The sequence below is a fragment of the Lissotriton vulgaris genome, chromosome 4_1 (assembly GCF_964263255.1).
Source record: "Lissotriton vulgaris chromosome 4_1, aLisVul1.2, whole genome shotgun sequence".
Taxonomy (NCBI): Eukaryota; Metazoa; Chordata; class Amphibia; order Caudata; family Salamandridae; genus Lissotriton; species Lissotriton vulgaris.
Genome location: NC_141691.1, coordinates 1678481644 through 1678499784, shown reverse-complemented (window position 1 = coordinate 1678499784; position 18141 = coordinate 1678481644). Strand labels below are relative to the sequence as shown.

Sequence of the window (18141 nt, the reverse complement as noted above, 5' to 3'; positions counted from 1 at the left end):
TGTTCGCCGAGGAGCATCAAGCTCTCCCGCGTATGCGCACAATATACTTGTGAATTATTAAATGGCGGCCCGGGACCACAGACAAATTCTGGGAGGAAAGACGCCGCTAGAAAGGGCGGAAGGCCTTAAGCCATTCTCCACGCCCCAAACCTACAGCCTTCAAAAGTCTCCAATTTTCATGCGGGCCACTCACTACCCTCATGGCAGCCCAAGGGGTGCCCAAAGAACGGGAGAGTAGAAGCACACCGCTGAGCCGCAGGCTGCAGAGATGTCAGACGAATACAAGTATGGCAACGTAGGACAAATCCACCATACCTGGGGGTCGGCAAGAGAGAAAAACTCCGCTCCGACACCGATGTTTAGATCTGAAACGATCAGGCCATTTAGACTATCTCTTGCTCTTGTAAGGCCTCCCTCCTGTCTCTCGGCAGGGGAACCACAACTCGGTGGAGAAACATCCCCACACAGGGGTCTTACCACAACGGCCCAGCAACAGCAGGCCACAGCATTTTGTCTGCACGCCGCCACCCCTGTGACCAAGTCAGGAGTACGGTCGAAGCCAGAAACTCCTGGCAGGTGGTTGTGGACGAAAGGTAAGTACAGCCAACCAGTTAAGAGGAGGAGAGCCTCCCATTACTCATGGAAGACGCCTCCCTGGCATCAAGGCATGGGGGGTTCGCAAAAAGAGGGGCCAAAGGCCCCTGGGGTGGTGGGTGGGAGAGGGAATCGAGAGAATTCCGAAGCAACCCTGGTGGTCACACCAGTGGTGGCAGAGCAGGAGGTGACCCACGGTGAGTAGGTATGCGAATACTCAAAACTAAGCAAAAGGACCAACGTCCCCCGCTTACATGTGGTAAGTAGCCACAAACTCCCCATCAGAAGGGTTCCTCGACGCTGATCAACTGAACGGCGTCATGAGTGGACGTTGCCGAGAACACAAAGTCCCCTCCTAGGAAGAGAGGCTCAACATTGAGCGAGGCCTGGAACACGACTCAGGCGTCAAGCGCATGGCTGTAACCCATGACGTCGACGTCACTACGACGTCACCATCACTAAGACAGTGACTGTCTATACGACATTGATGTACATCAACATTAAGCAGCACTGCACCGAGACACCGAGCCATCCATAACGGTGACGTCTGGCCTAACGGAAGATAGCGGAGCCTAAGCGACCAACGCCCCAAAAGGAGCATCACTGCTCCTCTACGTCGAGCCTCACTGCTCCTCTACGTCGAGCCTCACTGCTCCATGACGTCGAGGCACTCCATGACGTCGAGGCACTCCATGACGTCGAGGCACTCCATGACGTCGAGGCACTCCATGACGTCGAGGCACTCCATGACCGGACCCGCGTCATAGCTCAGACGTGCTCCTACTGGGGAGAACCCCAGAGGTCACAGCATGAGGACCGGTAGAGGACCTACCCTCTCCTTACCCAGAGGCTGAAGATGCCTTCAAACTCCCCTGCTCCAAACCTTGGAGCCGAAGCCTCCTATAAAATAAATTACAGAGAAGACAGGTGTCAAAAGACACAGGCAAACACGGAATATAAACCCTGTGAGCTTCAGCTTTGGTCCTTAATTCAGCTGCAGACAAAGCACTTATCAGACAGAAATAGTACCAAGACAAGAAGACTGCAGAAATTCTGCCAAAAAAACACAGCAGAATGTAGCTAAAGACGTCGAGTGAAGCTGCAAAAACACAAAATTATCACAAAAATTGAATAAAACCAGCACAAAAATGTAGAGCTAATGCTCCAGGGTCCTGCTAGCAGGAGCCGGAAAAAAGAACTGAAAGTAAGAGGGACCTGCTGTGCATTCTGGGATACTGAGAGTGTTCTGGAAGGTTCTCTTAAAGGCACAGTATCCTGTTTTGAGCCACATAATGGCAGCCTATGGGGCTTGTCTGTCCATTCCTTCCTCTCCATCATTCCACAGGGTTTTGCTGAAAAAGGAAAGTTTTTCTCTGTGGAGAAATCTGGACAGGCTGTGTTGTTGAGGGTTTATGGTGGAATTTCTAGTAAAAGTACTGGACAGTGTAGCCTGTGGATATAGGCTGCATTATATGTCTTTAAATTCTCTCTTAAGTGTCTGTGCAGTTCTGCATTTTTTGACAACTTAAGAGATTATTTTTGATTGCTCCGGGGTCCGCGCCAATGGGCGGGACTATTCACTAGATTATGACTATACACAGAGATCCCCTACTACAGAAGCCCCTTTCCTGGCTACAAAATGAGCGAAAAGAACACTTGGGTAGGCAGGGGTCATGGAAAGGCCCAATGACCTGGCTGTAGCTCGGTTATCCTTGAAGCACTCCAGCGCAGAGTCTGCCATGTCTCCGAAGAGACTGGGGCCATCAAAGGCCTGTCCAACGATTGGACAGCCATGGAAAAGCCAGTTCTCAGCTAGGCATGGCGCCATACAGCATCGGCAAATGAACTGCTCTGTCCTGCAAGTGGGTTTTGCCCAGCCCACATTGTATCATGGACGCGCTGCATCTCTCCCGTTAGACATAGCAGAAGAGAGCCTCCTCCAGGACCAGGGGCAGCACCTGTGCCACTGAATCTCACAGGACATGTGAGTAACTGCCTAAAAGGAACATGGTATTCAAGGACCGCAGTGCCAGGCTGGTAGAAGCAAATATATTCTTTCCTGAGGTGTCAAGCCGCTTGGATTACCTATCCAGTGGAGTGGTACGGAATGCGCCAGGATATACACAAGGAGTGAAGGCTTGAACCACTAAGTAATCCAGGGTAGGGTGTTGTGTGAGGAAGTTGGGGTCCTCTGGGGCATGGCAGTGGTGGCGGTCAATCGTCCTGTTCACATGAGCCCCTGTGCAGGGTTTGGACCAAGTCTCCAGCAGGACATACGTGAGGGCTTCATTGAATGGAAGAAGTGGTTCTGAGGGGGCTAAGTACCTACAGAAGCACCTCAGTCAAGGTGTTAGTCTTGACTGCCACTGGTGGTATGCTAAGGTCCAGGAACTCAGCCGCCCTCCTCCCCACCCTAGCAAACGTAGCCCAATCCTCAGTAGCCCCTGTAACAGGAGAGAGCATGGCAGTATATGGAGGTGTGCCCAGTATGTTGGCGACTGTCAATTCCTCACACAAGTCCATGTCAGGGTCTAGGGACTGGTATTCTTCAGGGTTCAGCGACCCCTAACAATTCTTTCAGAGTCCCAGTTAAAATGAATAGAGCTCATGCTCCAGCCTGTAATGCAGGGCTCCGGTCTGCGCCGGAGTTGGACAATGCCCCTCCGGCTCCTTCGGGGATGAAAATGGTGATGGTATCTTAAGTGGCACTAGGGAAGGTAAAGATGGTACAAACAGCATTGTTACGGATCCACCCATGGATCAAAAGGGCCCAACTGGAGGCAGGGACCGAACCGCAGGTGGAAAACCAGAGGGGGCCCTTACCGAACCAACGGGGCGTGAAGGCACACCAGCAGGAAAAAGCTGCCCAAATAGGAGATGCATGGCCTCGAATGGCCACGCTCCCTCATCTCGTTGGTTGACTTTGGCGGATGGGACAAAGTCGAAGACCTCTTCTACTTCTTACTATTCTTGCACTTGTGGGACTTACCCTCAGGTGACTTAGAGAACGACTTGGATCTTGGGCTCCACGACAGGGATTGAGACCATCATGGCATGCCACGTTGGCCCTCAAGACCTTGGGGTGCTTGTTGCAGCCATCAATGCAGTTCTTTGTGTCGTGGTTGCACTCATGGCACCAGTGGCAAACAAGGTGCGGGTCCATTACCAACATCGGCTGGTGATAGGCACCGCAGGGCTTGAAGTCGACTTTCGTAGTAGACATCCTGCCACACCAGGGAAAAATCGCAAAAAGGCTTCCATAAAATGTTGAAAATGGGTCAGTCAAATGCTGACTGGGGTTAGCTCTCTTTGGATATGCACTGACTGGTGCAGAAAGAAAAGAACTGATGTCAGTGCGCTGAGGTGGCACCTATATAGGCACTGGTAACATCACTTACGGAGCACACAATGCCATGCATAGCCGAACGCCACCTCCTACCGGAGTGCCGGGTTACTGCGGACGAAAAATTTCCGGATCTAGTCTGACGTCAGGGGATAATTCTAAACTAAGGAGTCTTTATCAGATCCAGAATCTATTCAATGTTTTACTTATACAATCATAAGTGCCGGGACCAACATTTTGCTCAGAGGCCAGCGCTGTTGAAGGTCAGGTGCTGAATACCAAGGTTAGTAGTCCTGATTCCTCCTCAGGATTCATTATTCTTCCATCCCACTCTCCCAGCTTCTTTATCTCACTCTTGCACATTGTTTTCTCCCTGTTTTCTCCCTCCATCACTATTTTTCCATCTTTCTCCTCCTCCTTTCCCTTATTGGAGGTTTCTTTCTTATGCTGGATCAAAAGAAATATACGTGCCAGTCCCCAACATTGAGTGCCGTTGGACCCCACCAGCAACCATAATCAAATTAAGCACTGAATGCATTAACTTTTAGTTGCCAGATAACTTAATTCTATATGGCACCTCAGAAAAAAAGGTATCAATACCTCAAGGCACTATGCTCCAAGTTTAATTGAGATATGGCGCTTTTTAAGTAATTTTAAGTGTCTTTTATGCTTTTGTATTTGAACAGCTGTTAAAAAACAGGGCTTTGCTGGAAGGTCCCATCAACCTTTTTGTTTGCTGGAAAGAGAATTGTCATCAATGCTGCTTGTTGACTTGAAACGTTTTTATTGTGCCATGCTTTCAAACTTATGCTGCTATGTTTACCTTTATGTTTTTTATAACCGAAATAAAGTTAAATGATGATGAATTGAACTGATACTGACATTCTAGTTTAATTAAGGCAATCAAGGATTCGCAGAAACTGAATCTCTGGTACAATACTTTCACCATATGATTTGATTCTGAATATGAAGCCTCCATCTTAGTTCAATCACAAAAATGGTATCATCCAGGGACAGGATTCCACTGTCAACAGGATCTATTCCCTGGAGTCCCTTCCCGAATCCCTTCTCCTAGGCTTTGTCACAGTTCGCTATTTAGAAATCTCTGTGGCTGATGTATCAAGGCAAGGGTTGTGAGTGGTTGCATTCTACTCCTGCAAAAATATCTGGGCCATGACAAATAAGTAATTATGTACATATTGAGATTGGCCTGCTCTTCTGGATTCACAGGGATGTCTATAATTGCAAGTGATTATTAAAAATGTGGTAAGAGTCACCGTTTAATAGAAAGTGCTGATCAAGGTGAGCTTAATTTTTCCTTCAGTGGCAAAATCAACAGAGCCAATCTAATTTGGCACATTGTAAAACTGGGGATAAGGCCCCCAAATCCCACTAATAATATCTTTAGAGAACCTCTATAACGCAAGGACAACCCCAGTAAAAGTAAAACAAGTTCTTTAGCACCCAGAGCAAACGATTGATCTTGGCAGACAAAGTAAAAAATCAAACAAATTGACTTCCAAGTAAGACGCACATTACAGTGATAACACCACCACAACTGGTTAAGTCACAAAACGAAAACTAGAAAGGCAGATGAAAAACAAAACATTCTTGTAGCAGCCATTGTCAACAAATATATTTACTCATTTAAAATAATTGCAACTTACAAAGGATAAACTGAATCATCTTTAGATACAAAATGAACAAGAGCAGATTTGGGGAATGCTTCATTCTTCAAACAGTTGCATTTTGATGGACTTTCTGAAGGACAGAGAAGGCTGTGACCTGAAGCAAAGTGTCAAGTAGTTTCAGACAGTTGGGGCCTAAACAATAAAATGCCCAAAGCAAAGTCCTGCAAACGACATTGTATGAATATAGATGATAAGATGGCTGTGGTGGTTTCTAGCAGGCCATAGGGTAATATTTCTATTCTTGATCAGCACTAGTATCTATAGGTTTCCCTATTAAGCACTTGTAGGTAAAGATAAAAGAGGTACTGAAAGGAGTTGCCATGCACCAGAAGACAATTATGGAAGTACAGATGTTTGTAACATGAGGAAACCGAGTTAAATGACTGTGCACAGCTGTGAAGAGAAAATCTGCATGTGACAAATGACATACTAACATCACTCCTCAAACTTTGCAGCACACTGGAAATGAAGTACACTACAGTGCCTTCAGTTTTCATTTCTCTTAAACTGAAGAAATTGGTTCTTTACGTATGGGGAGGGCATGATGTAGCCAATGTGATGGCAGATGTAAGTTTTAACTGAGCCTGAGGTAATCCATTCAAAATGTTGTGTTCCAAATTCATATTGAAAGAACAGTATGAATTATATATAATAAGGTGCATGCACCTTTTGACTTCGTTGCTAACTGACCATGTTTGAAGAAATATTTATTGCACCTTTATCAAAGCTCCAAATGTAAATACATGATTTTGTGACCTAATATGTACTACAATGAAAATGGCAATGTGACATTCACCAGCTCCTGTTTTGGCTCTATATATGGTATCCACTGTGTTTGTCAAAAGGTGGAAACATCAAAGTTGGTCACAATTTAAACAGTAAATCTACGTTGCTAACCTGGATTGTCATGGTTTTTCCATACACTTACCATGGCAATAAAGCGACCAATGAAACAAAAATAGGATAGGTGGTCTGGATTGATTGTTGATGCTGGATTGATTTGCAGACAGTAGTTGCTTTTGCCGGCATACTCAAACAGACAATACATAGGGTTCAAAACTTCATGCGAAAGCAAGAAAAACCATTCTCTGAAAATAGAAGTAAATCAATTGTTAAAATCAACCAATTCTCACCGTTGTGAGTTACCAAACTTACATGTCTTTAACAATATTGACAAAATAGGACATTTTATTTTAGTTGCTCTTCTTGCAGTCTCAAAAGAAAAAAGTTACTTACCTCTAACAGCAGTTCTCCAGTGTTTGTATCTTTCAAAGACTTACATGATTCAATAGGTCCACAGCTTCAAGTTGGGGTAACAGGGTATTTCCAAACAGCAGAAGAAAGAAACAAAGTACTTACTTGTTCAGAACAACTGCCTACAGCTCAACACAGAAAACCGAAGACCTAACCTTTAGAAACAACCACGCCCCTTGGGATGCCTCTTGGTGGCTTTCCGAACTTGGACCCCCACCCACCTATACAGACCATGGCAAGAAACTAGGGATCATCTGGGACACTATCCTCACCATGAGCATATAGATCAACGCTGTCTTCTCATCATGTTTCCACATCATGTGAATGCTACGTCAGATCCCACTGAACACCTGACAAACGGTCATCCAGGATCTTATAACACCTCAACAATCTCCACCTCAAAATGAAGACCTAGAATGACCGTACGAAACACCTCAGAACCTCCCCCTCCCTCAGACTTCAGCAGGAACCTCAAGATATGGCTCTTCCAGACAAAACAGGAATTTTCTCCTCCGCAGGCCTGCCCTAGTTGGTGTCTGAATACCCTCATAGGTGATTAGCCGTGCGCTTCAAATGTTCATAAGACAAAACGTAACACACAACACACGGCTCAACACACAACACACGGCTCAACACACGGCTCAACACACAACACACGGCTCAACACACAGCTCAACACACAACACACAGCTCAACACACAGCTCAACACACAGCTCAACACACAGCTCAACACACAGCTCAACACACAGCTCAACACACAGCTCAACACACAGCTCAACACACAGCTCAACACACAGCGTAACACACAGCGTAACACACAGCGTAACACACAGCGTAACACACAGCGTAACACACAGCGTAACACACAGCGTAACACACAGCGTAACACACAGCGTAACACACAGCGTAACACACAGCGTAACACACAGCGTAACACACAACACACAGCGTAACAACGCAGCGCATAAAGCACCACAACGCAACAACACATAATGTAACACGTAACATAAATAACATATAGAACAAGTTACTTACCTTCGGTAACGATGTATCTAAAAGAGTCATATATTAGTTATAGATTACTTACCTTAGAATTACCCCCAGGGGTCAGACTGGATCCAGAGACATTTTTTCAGAGCAGTATCCCTGCGCGTCGGTAGGTGGCGAAGGTAGACTCCCATTCATCGTCGGCGTCAGGATAGCTGGGATGACGTTGCAGCATTTGGTTAGACGCCACTCTTGCGTGCGGACGTCAGTTCTTTAGAAGACATTTCACGCCGGAAGCCCAGTCATGCAAGACACTGACCACTGGTGTACAAAACTAGGGCTCTGAAAGGGAGTTCCTTGCCCTAGAAGTCAGTTCGCAGAACAGGGAGGATGGGTGGGGTGGTAAGGAATCTATAACTAATCTATGTCTCTTACAGATATATCTTTACCGAAGGTAAGTAACTAGTTCATCTGAAAGAGACTATTAGTTATAGATTCCTCACCTTAGAATAGATACCCAGTAATACCAGCCCCAGAGGTGGGTCTGCAAACTAAGTTCACACCAGAAAGTCATGGTGAACTGAACGGTCAAAGAAGCCGTCTCTCTGGACTTGGCTGTCTAGGCAGTAGTGTTTTGTGAACATATACAGGGATGCTCATGTGGCTGCCTGCAGATGTCACCGAGGGGGTCTCCACGTCCCACAGCAGTAGTGGCTGCTGTCAACCTGGTGGAATAGGCGCACAGTCCTACTGGAGGTTGCTTCTTTGCCAAGGAATAACACATTTTGAGGCAAAGAATGACCCACCGAGAGATGATCTGTTTTTGCACAGCCCAACCTTTCTTGGTACCCACATAATCAACAAAGAGCTTGTAATCCATCCGGAATTGTTTTGTGCGACCCAAATAGAAAGATAGAGCACCTTTTGGATCCAGACGGCGGAGCCTCTCTTCCTCCTTTGAAGGATGTGGGGGCGGGAAGAAGGTGGGAAAAGTGATGGTCTGTCTAATATGGAACGAGGTAACCACTTTGGGGAGAAAAGAAGGTCGAGTTCGAAGGACAACCTTGTCCGGATGAACAGCATGGAAAGGAGGCTTAGAAGACAGAGCCTGAAGTTCACTCACCCTGCAAACAGAGGTGTTGGCAACTAGAAAAGCAGTTTTTAAGGTCAAGAGTCTGAGAGGGCAATTATGTAGTGGCTCGAAAGGAGAGCACATAAGGTAAGTCAAGACCAGATTCAAGTCCCACTGGGGCATTACGAAAGGAATAGGAGGAAAGAGGGGAGTAATGCCATTAAGAAATGTATTTACAATAGGGGACTTGAAAAGTGAAGGCTGATCAGGAAGCAGAAGAAAGGCTGAAATGGCCGATAGATAGCCCTTAAGGGTGCCCAGAGCAGAGTCCTGCTGGGCCAAAGAGAGGAGGAACAAAAGAACCTCAGAAAAAGGATCAGAAAGGGGATCCACAGCCTTTGCTGTGCACCATGCCACAAATTTGTTCCATCTACAGGCGTATACCGTTTTAGTGGAGGGACACCTAGCTGCCAAGGTAACATTACAGACTTCAGGAGGAAGGTTGAAAACTGTGAAATGTAGCCGCTCAATCTCCATGCAAGAAGGTGGAGGCTGGACAGGTTCAGGTGGAGGACCGTCCCCAGTAGCTGCGACAGAAGATCCTCCCAAAGAGGCAGTCGATAGGAGGATCGATGGCCATGTGCAAGAGCTCGGGATACCAGACTCTTCGTGCCCAATCCGGAGCCACAAGAATGATTTGGAACTGGTCGCGCTTGATCTTCTTCAGCACTCTAGGGCAGAAGTGGTATAAGCGAAAAGGCATATTAGAAGACTGCAACTTCACTTGTGATGAAAAGCGTCGCCGAGCAGGCACCGCCTTGGAAATTCCAATGTGCAGAACTGCTGACATTGTGTGTTCTCTTTGTGGCGAATAGATCTAACCAAGGCTCTCCCAACTGCTGAAAGAGATCTTGTACCCCCTCCAAGTGAAGACGCCATTTGTGATCCATCATGCACCTGCGGCTGAGTTTGTTCGCTCTGGAGTTCAGTGAACCTGCCAGGTGTTCCAGCCATGTCCAAAGGCGGAGAGCCTCTTGACACAGGGTCCACAACCGCCCTGTTTGTTGCAGTACCACATGGCGGAGGTGTTCTATGTGAACACCTGCACTGCTCTTCCTTTGACAGAAGGAAGGAATACTTTCAGTGGAAGACTAATCGCCCGGAGCTCCAGAAGGTTGATGTGGAGCCCGGACTTCGCCGGAGACCAGAGGCCTCTGATCTCCGCCTCTCCCATGTGGCCGCCCCATCCCATTAGTGACAAATCTGTCTCCACTGTGGACTCTGGTTGGGGAAGGGAGAGGGATCTGCCATTGACCCAATCATGGTTCGGTAGGGCACTGCAATTGGTGTGCAGTGCCCTCCGAGATCTGGACGCAATCAGAAAGATTCCACTGATGCTGTGCCCACTGGAACTTCAGGGTCCCACTTCCCCCCTATAAGCCAGCTGGCATGATCCTCCAGCAGGATGCCGGGGGCCATGAGGCCCAGCAGCCTCAGGGTCATTCTGACCGAAACCTGGGATAGAGGCTGAAAGATCGGAATCATAGCCCTAATAACACAGACTCGCTGTTCGGGAGGATAAGCCCAAATACTGCGTTGTATCCAGAACCGCTCCGATGAAAAGGAGCTTCTGAGAGGGAATCAGGTGAGACTTCGGCACGTGGATAGTGAACCCCAGCAAATGCAGGAGGTCAGCCGTAGTCTGGAGGTGGGAGACGATAGCCTGGGGCCGCGAGCCCGCCTTCAACAGCCAGTCGAGATAGGGGAAGACTGGAACACCCTGATCTGTGCAGAAAAGCTGCAACAAACCCTATCACTTTTGTGAACACCTGAGGGGCACTGGGTAGGCCAAAGGGGAGCACGGTAAACTGAAAATGCTTGTGGCCTACCGTGAACCGTAGGTAATGCATGTGGGGATGTTGACATAGGCGTCCTGCAAGTCCAATGCTACCATCCAGTCTCCAGGGTCGAGAGCAGACAAAACTTGAGCCAATGTCAACATCTTGAACTTCTCCTACCGGAGGAAGTGGTTGATGTCCCTGACATCTAAGATAGGAAGCAGGCCTATGTCCTTCTTGGGTACCAGAAAGTAGTGAGAGTATCAACCACGACCTACTTCTGGCACAGGGACGCGCTCAATGGCTCCCTTGGCCAAGAGAGCCGTATCTCCCTGGCGGAGAATGGTCAAGTGATCTTCCGACATGCAATGGAATGTAGGGCGCATGGATGAAGGGTTAGTCTCGAAGGGGAGGGAGTAGCCCCATCTGACTATCTGCAAAACCCACCTGTCTGACGTGCTGTTCTGCCAGGGGGGAGGTGATGGCAAATCCTGCTGCCCACTGACAACTGGTGGCCCTGGAAGGTCGGACTAGGAAGGTTTGGAGGCTGCTGCAGAGGGGGCACTGGTGGAATGGCCCGCCTACTGGCCCCCTGACCCACAACGCTGGGTCCTATGTTCTCTGCCCTGCAGAGGCCGAACGGTTTGCGCAGGTCTGTGGCTCTGGGTGAACGTGGTGGGGCACCCCTTCCGTAGCCACGAAAGGGGCGAAAAGAAGACTGTGTGAGATAAGTGGCAGTAGCGAGGCCCAAGGATCTGGCCTTAGCCCTAGATTCATTATAGCACTAGAGCATGTTGTTCGATTTGTTGCCAAACAAGCGACGGCCATTAAAGGGCATGTCCAAAAGAGGCAATTGGACATCGCCTGAAAAGCCAGTGGACCTCAGCCAGGGATAGCGTCTCAGGGCTACAGACGTTGAATTTGTTCTTCCTAGCGAGTCGGTGGTGTCTAGCCCACACCTAATGACGGACTTTGCTGCATTTCTGCCCTCAGCGAAAGCATGGGAGAGAGTGGTCCTGCGAAACCGTGTCCCACACAGAGTGGGCGTAACAGCCCAAAAGACATGCAGTGTTCACCAACCGCAATCCCAAGCTGGTGGAAGAAAACATCTTCTTGCCAAGATGATCCAGCTTCTTGGATTCCCTATCTGGGGGAGCAGTAAGGAATGTGTCCTTAGAAGTAGAGGCTTGGACCACAAAGCGCTCACGAGTAGGTTGTTGGAAGAGGAAAAAAGGGTTGACTGGGGCTGGGCGGTTGCGTCAGGCAACCATCCTATCCACAGGAGCCCCTGTGCTGGCCTTGGAACAGGTGTCCAGAAGGATGTCAGTGAGTGGCTCAGATAACGGCAGCCAGTTGAAGCACCTCGGTTAGGAGGTTGGTCCAGACTGCCACTGTAAAAAGCTCAAGGTTCAAGGCCTCAGCAGCCCAATGCAACACCACTGCGTATGAGGCTCCCTCCTCCGTAGCCACGGTGGGGGGTGAAAGCATATCAAGGTCTGGTGAGGTGGAAGTCCCTTCGAGCGGTGGCCGCCTTAGACTCCGAGAACAGAGGATCCGACCTGGAGGAAGGTACTTATCTGTTCAGCTCAGAAGACGAGGGCAGCGATGTACCTGTGTCCCGGGAGGGTTCGGTGACACCCCCTATGGTCACCCCCAGACAGCTGACACTTTGATCTGACTAACTACTAAAAGATTGAGACTCCTAAAGTGGTCGATGGAGGACATGGACCAGGCTGTGCCTCACTATGGTATTATCCCGCTCATCAGAACCCGCAGCCGGACGTTCATTAACCTGCTCCACTGAGTGCACGACGATCGCGGACGCCATAGCCCAGCCATGCACATGAAGGACAGACGACACGAGTGGACATCTCTCAACGATAATCACTGGCCGCGGAGATGCGCCAGCGACGGCCGGAGAGATACCCATCCACGATCTCGTGACAACGAACTAAAGTTTATTTTAATATGCAATCCAGTTTGGGCGCACTGCCTCCGGCAGTGGGTCCCCGTTGTTGGGATCATATCCCAGAGTTACGGTTTTCTATCCCCCCCTTTTTTCAACCTACTTTTTCCAATTTACCCTAGCCAGGCGGGGAGGGAGCAGGACGCGCAACATGGACCTCTTGAACGGCGGAGGGCGGGGTGGGCTGGACAGGGAGGGACGAGTACGGAGGAGAGACATACAACAAGGGAGACACACAGACCATACGGGTAACACATGGCCTATAAAGCATCAAATACCAATTACAAATTCCTCATCTGAACGTCAGGAGTATACACACGGCCAGGAAGCGGTATTCAGTGTATGCTTACATCAAACGACAGCAGACCCAGGTGGCCCTCCTACAGGAGACACACCTGACGACACAGGAAGTGGATCGATTACACAAGAAATGGCGAGGAGTGATATGCGCCACGGGGTACTCAGCCTTCGCCAGGGGCACACTTATATGGGTTAGACCGGGGGCTCCCTTTAAGGAACATACCAGGCGCATTGATAGGGAGGGTCGCTACGCTATCCTGACGGGTCTGCTAGAGGACCAGCCGATACTAATAGGTTGTGTGTACGCCCCCAATACAGACCAAGATCACTACTGGACTACCCTCACAGGTGTACTGACCCGACACGTAGGATCCCATGGCTCTTAGGGGGGGGGGGGGGGGGGGGACTACAATACTGTCTTAGATTTGCAATTAGACAGGTCACATACCTCACCAGTACATTCCCCGGCACACAAACAGACAGAGCGTCTACGCCGATGGTTGGACCACTGGTCTTTGGTGGACGCATGGAGGGGACTACACCCAACAGATATGCTATATTCCATTCCATCCCGCACAACATGCGCGTCAGACTAGATAGGTTCATATGTTCCACAGACCTGCTACCCAAGTTGCAGCACACAGACTATCTGGGCGGAGTCATATCAGATCATGACGCCCATGTAGTGGTCCTCAGATGGAGACCACCCGACCCCCAGTCCCCATGTGGAAACTACCTCAGGAGTGCCTTACAGATCAAGTTTTCCGTCAAACTCACGGAGATTATATTAGGGACCACTTCCTGGGCAACACTGGCACAGCCTCCTCCAGGGACGCATACAAAATTAGTGCCAGGGGCCATTGTATCCAACAGGTGGTGGGAGTGCGACGCACATTAGAGCAGGCGCTGGGTGAAGCAGAGAAGACCCTAGCGGAACTCTCTCACGGCGCGGTCCAGGGAATGGCCACACTGGTACAACTTTCAGCAGCGAAGCTCGCGCATGCAGAAGCCATGAGAGAACTGTGCAAGTATAACTACCGCACTTACGCTGCGAGGGCGCACATGGAGGGTAACAGAATGGGTGCGCTCCTAGCCTGGCTGATCAAACAGGACACGAAGCCCCACCCTGTGACAGAACTCATGGACGTGAGCGAACAGCTTAAGCAGCCCCAACTTGACATCTTGCACATATTCCGTGACTACTATGCCGAGGTGTATCGTGCCCCGGCGACGACGGTGCTCCATGATCTTACTAAATTTTTAAGCCCATCGCACATGCCTGTAATTTCTCAGGCGGAAAAGAAGGACCTAGACGGTAAAATTACACCCTCCGGCATCAAACATGCCATAAGTTCACTAGCGAGGAAAAGAGCACCAGATATGAATGGGTTCCCCCTGGAATACTATAGGACATTCCTGACTGAAACAACACCCCATCTGGTCCTCATATTTGAAGAGGCCCTGGCCAAGGGCATGTTACCACAATCGTTCCGGGAGTCGCTAATCGTAACCTTCCCGAAACCACACAGGGAACCCACACTCCCGGCCTCTTATAGGCCGATCACACTGCTAAATGCAGTCTGTAAAATTTTGGGGAAGATACTGGTCGACCGATATAGTCAAATCCTCCCGACCCTGGTCCATCCCGACCCAGGCGCAACACCTCCCATAATCTGTGCAGGCGGTTTCACATACAAGACACTGTTGTGGATCGGTTTCCGCGAGCTGCCTGCCTGATCTTTGACTTAGAGAAGGCTTTCGATACCCTGACCTGGCCCCACCTCTTTGTCGTCCTGTGGGCAATACAGATAGGCCCCACACAGATGGCGTACACCCAGCTCCTCTACAGAGGACTCACCTCCAGGGTTTGGATCGGGAAATTTATTTTGACCCCGTTCCCGGTGGAGAGTGGAGCCAGACAGGGGTGTCCTCTCCCCCCTCCTGTTCGCACTGGCAGTGGAACCCCTGGCCATCCAGCTACGGTGGGAAGGAGAAGATTGGGGCATTTCGATAGCGGATGGGCTTCACTGCGTCTCCCTCTACACAGACGACCTGTTTGTATACGTCCGGGACGCGACGGGAGATCTCACCTCACTCTGGCACACATTGCAGGACTTCGGAGCCCTGTCAGGTCTCAATGTTAACTGGGGAAAATCATCAATCAACCCACTCGGCCCGGATCTGGCACCCCATGACATGCAGCTAGGCACACAGACCCTGAAATGGAGCGAGGCAGCCCCCAGATACCTGGGAGTGCGCCTATACCGCTCACCTGAGGACCTGTATGAGGGAAATCATCGTAGAGTATTGGCTGGCCTCCGCTCTGCGGTCGGGTTTTGGAAGACATTCCCATTGGCACCCATAGTACGGATAGCTGTAGCCAAAATTATAATGGTGCCCAGACTATTGTATCATTTTACAAATCTACTGGTGATTCCACCCGATCCTTCTTTCGCGAATTGGACACAATTCTCACGACATTGATCTGGGGGGATGGGCGACGTAGAATAGCCTTGCGCACTCTACAGCTGCCCACAACGGAGGGGGGCCTGGGCGCCCAGTCCTTCGAATCATATTTCTTAGCCGCGCAACTCCAATGGCTGTCCCACTGGACGGCGGAGAGACATATGGGCGAGGCGATCACCAATAGAGGAGCACTGCCACTACCTGCTATCAGGCTGCTACTAATGCCAGGCTCCAAACCGGACAGCACGCACCCGATGCAGGTCACTGTAGCCCGTAAGTGTATGATGCGAGTCCACCGACTGTTGAAGGGGCAACCGTTATATTCCCCTCTGCTCCCCTTGGTGGGCTTTCCTCGAAAAGAGGGATATTACACCGAGGGAGACCTACGGGCATGGACTGACAGCAGGGTGATGGAAATGGAAGCCCTGTTCCACGAAGGGCAACTGAAAACGTATGACCAGCTAATCTAGTGGTACGACCTCCCGCGGGGACAATTCCTGACACACAGGCAACTGATAGACAGTGGTCGAACATTCTGGGACCTGGGGAGTGGTGAACTCTCTACACATCCAATACTACACACGCTGCTGCGAATGGGGACGGGTCGTCACCTAGTGACATGGCACTATAGGGCCATACAGGAGCTGACTAAAGTTCCCCTGGACAGACTACGCCAAATCTGGGAGGACGACATGGGCCAAGTCTTTCATGATAAGGAGTGGGCACAAGCGCTAGAATACCCCAAAAAAGTCTCCCGCAACTACAGTTTTAAGAATATACAGTACAACATCCTACACCGCGCCTATTTTACACCCGAGAAACTGCAGAAATTCTACCCGGACACGGAATTCCAGTGCCCTTGGTGCCAAACGCCAAACGTAAATTTCAAACACCTGTTTTGGGACTGTCTATCCCTGCATCCGTATTGGACTAAGGTGCATCCCACCTTACAGACCTTGGTCCACCTTCAACATGCTGACACGTGGGAGGCCTGCACCATGGGGATTTACAGGAGAACGAAGTCTGAGACGATACAATGGCGTTTCGCATCACTGGTTCTCCTCCTCGCCAAAAGAAACAGCCATGCATTGGAGGTCCCCTACGGGACCACCGGAGGCGGCCTGGATAGGAGCGGTATCTAAGTGGGGGGCGGCAGAAGAAGAGACCCTGAGACAGAAGGAGGTAAAAGGCACACGCGAACACCCTATCTCAATGGAATGGGCGCATCTTCTCATACAATGTAAGTTAAAGACAGCCGTGGAGGACACCCCAGAGCCGACACAACTCCCGCCCTGCAGCCCCACTCGGAGCCCCGCCCCACGACCCCCCCATCACTGACTGAATAATGGAACTGACGCGCAGTGAATGGTGGTCTCCACTCAGATGACAGCCTGCTAGTGCAGAGAGTCAGATTCTCCCCCCTCTCCCCCTCTTCAGGGCACACACACCAGCCCCCGCTGCCTGACGACCACTCTATATGCTGATAGCAAAGACTGATTGACCTCGTCCGCCGTGCTCCCCTCCCCCCCAATGCCCGCCCCCCTTTCTATTACCTGGTTGATTTTAATTTTTGAGGGAGGTACCCTTCCATCGCTAGTAGACTAGTTTCGGTCGGCAGTTCGAAGTCCAACATAGTTACACAAACATAATTCTGTACACATCTATTCAAGGGTACCATACTACCAGCGGGGGTAATAACCTCCTCCGACTCGGCTCACTCACCATGTGAGAGGTCAGTTCTATCCTAGACCGACATATAATGATGGGATAGTTTCACGCAATACACATGGGACACGTTATAGATCCCTCTCTTTCTCACACTTGCTGCACTCTGAAAACTGGAGTTCCTTTACTGTTGTTGAGCCATGATCGCTGATACTGAGAACAGTTTGTTTATGCTGAAAGACCTGTGATTTGTTATATGTCCCGCAAGGGATTTTGCTTGGATATGTAAAGAAACCCTAATAAAAAGATTTAAACAAAAAAATCAAGGTCCGGTGAGGTATCCAGACCACTGGCATCACCCAACTCCTCCCTCCAGTCCCGTGCACTCAACTGGTCTGCTAGAGGATCAACAGACACCTCCCAATCCTCCTCACCCTCATCTGGCTGCCACTCAGGTCGATAGGGAACGCCAGGCTAGACCAGTGGTACAAACATACCGGCTGGCATGGGATCCAACATCAGCCCGGCGCAGTGTCCAGGTGAGGGTGGAGGCCGGGGTCGACGCCAGCTGGGGACACAACCGGTGTCGGAGTGGGCGGAGGTGTAGTCAGTGGATTAGACGCCGGAGGTGTTGTCGTAAGGTCAACTGCTGCAGGGCCCACAAGGAGTTGGGCTGCCCATCTATCGAATGAAGGGCTTTGTAAAAACTACAGGCAGGGGTCGCTCGAGCTCCCAGAAATGGAGGGAAGCTCGGAGCCGACCCAGCAGGCTCTGCAGGCGGAGCCGCAGGACGACAACAATCCACATTCTGTGTCAGCCGACGGACGGGGAGAACGTGAAGAGCGACAGTGCCCCTTCACTTCTTTTTGTGCTTCGACTTACCCGAAGATGAGGACTTTGACCATGAGTGGTGGTAATGGCTCCACGGCCAGTCCCGCAACCTCCCTCTCGACCGGGACCTTGT

At 50.0% G+C, this 18141-nt stretch overlaps 1 protein-coding gene across 2 annotated transcripts in view; it reads right to left on the bottom strand.

The window, feature by feature from the left end:
* The window catches only part of WWP1 (WW domain containing E3 ubiquitin protein ligase 1), an 866202-nt gene that overhangs the window by 371871 nt on the left and 476190 nt on the right, over positions 1–18141 (bottom strand). For both annotated transcript variants that reach the window (XM_086965959.1, XM_086965960.1), the window contains exon 16: positions 6557–6716. In XM_086965959.1, the coding sequence (XP_086822085.1) occupies positions 6557–6716 (160 nt within the window). The remainder of the gene's footprint in view (positions 1–6556; positions 6717–18141) is intronic.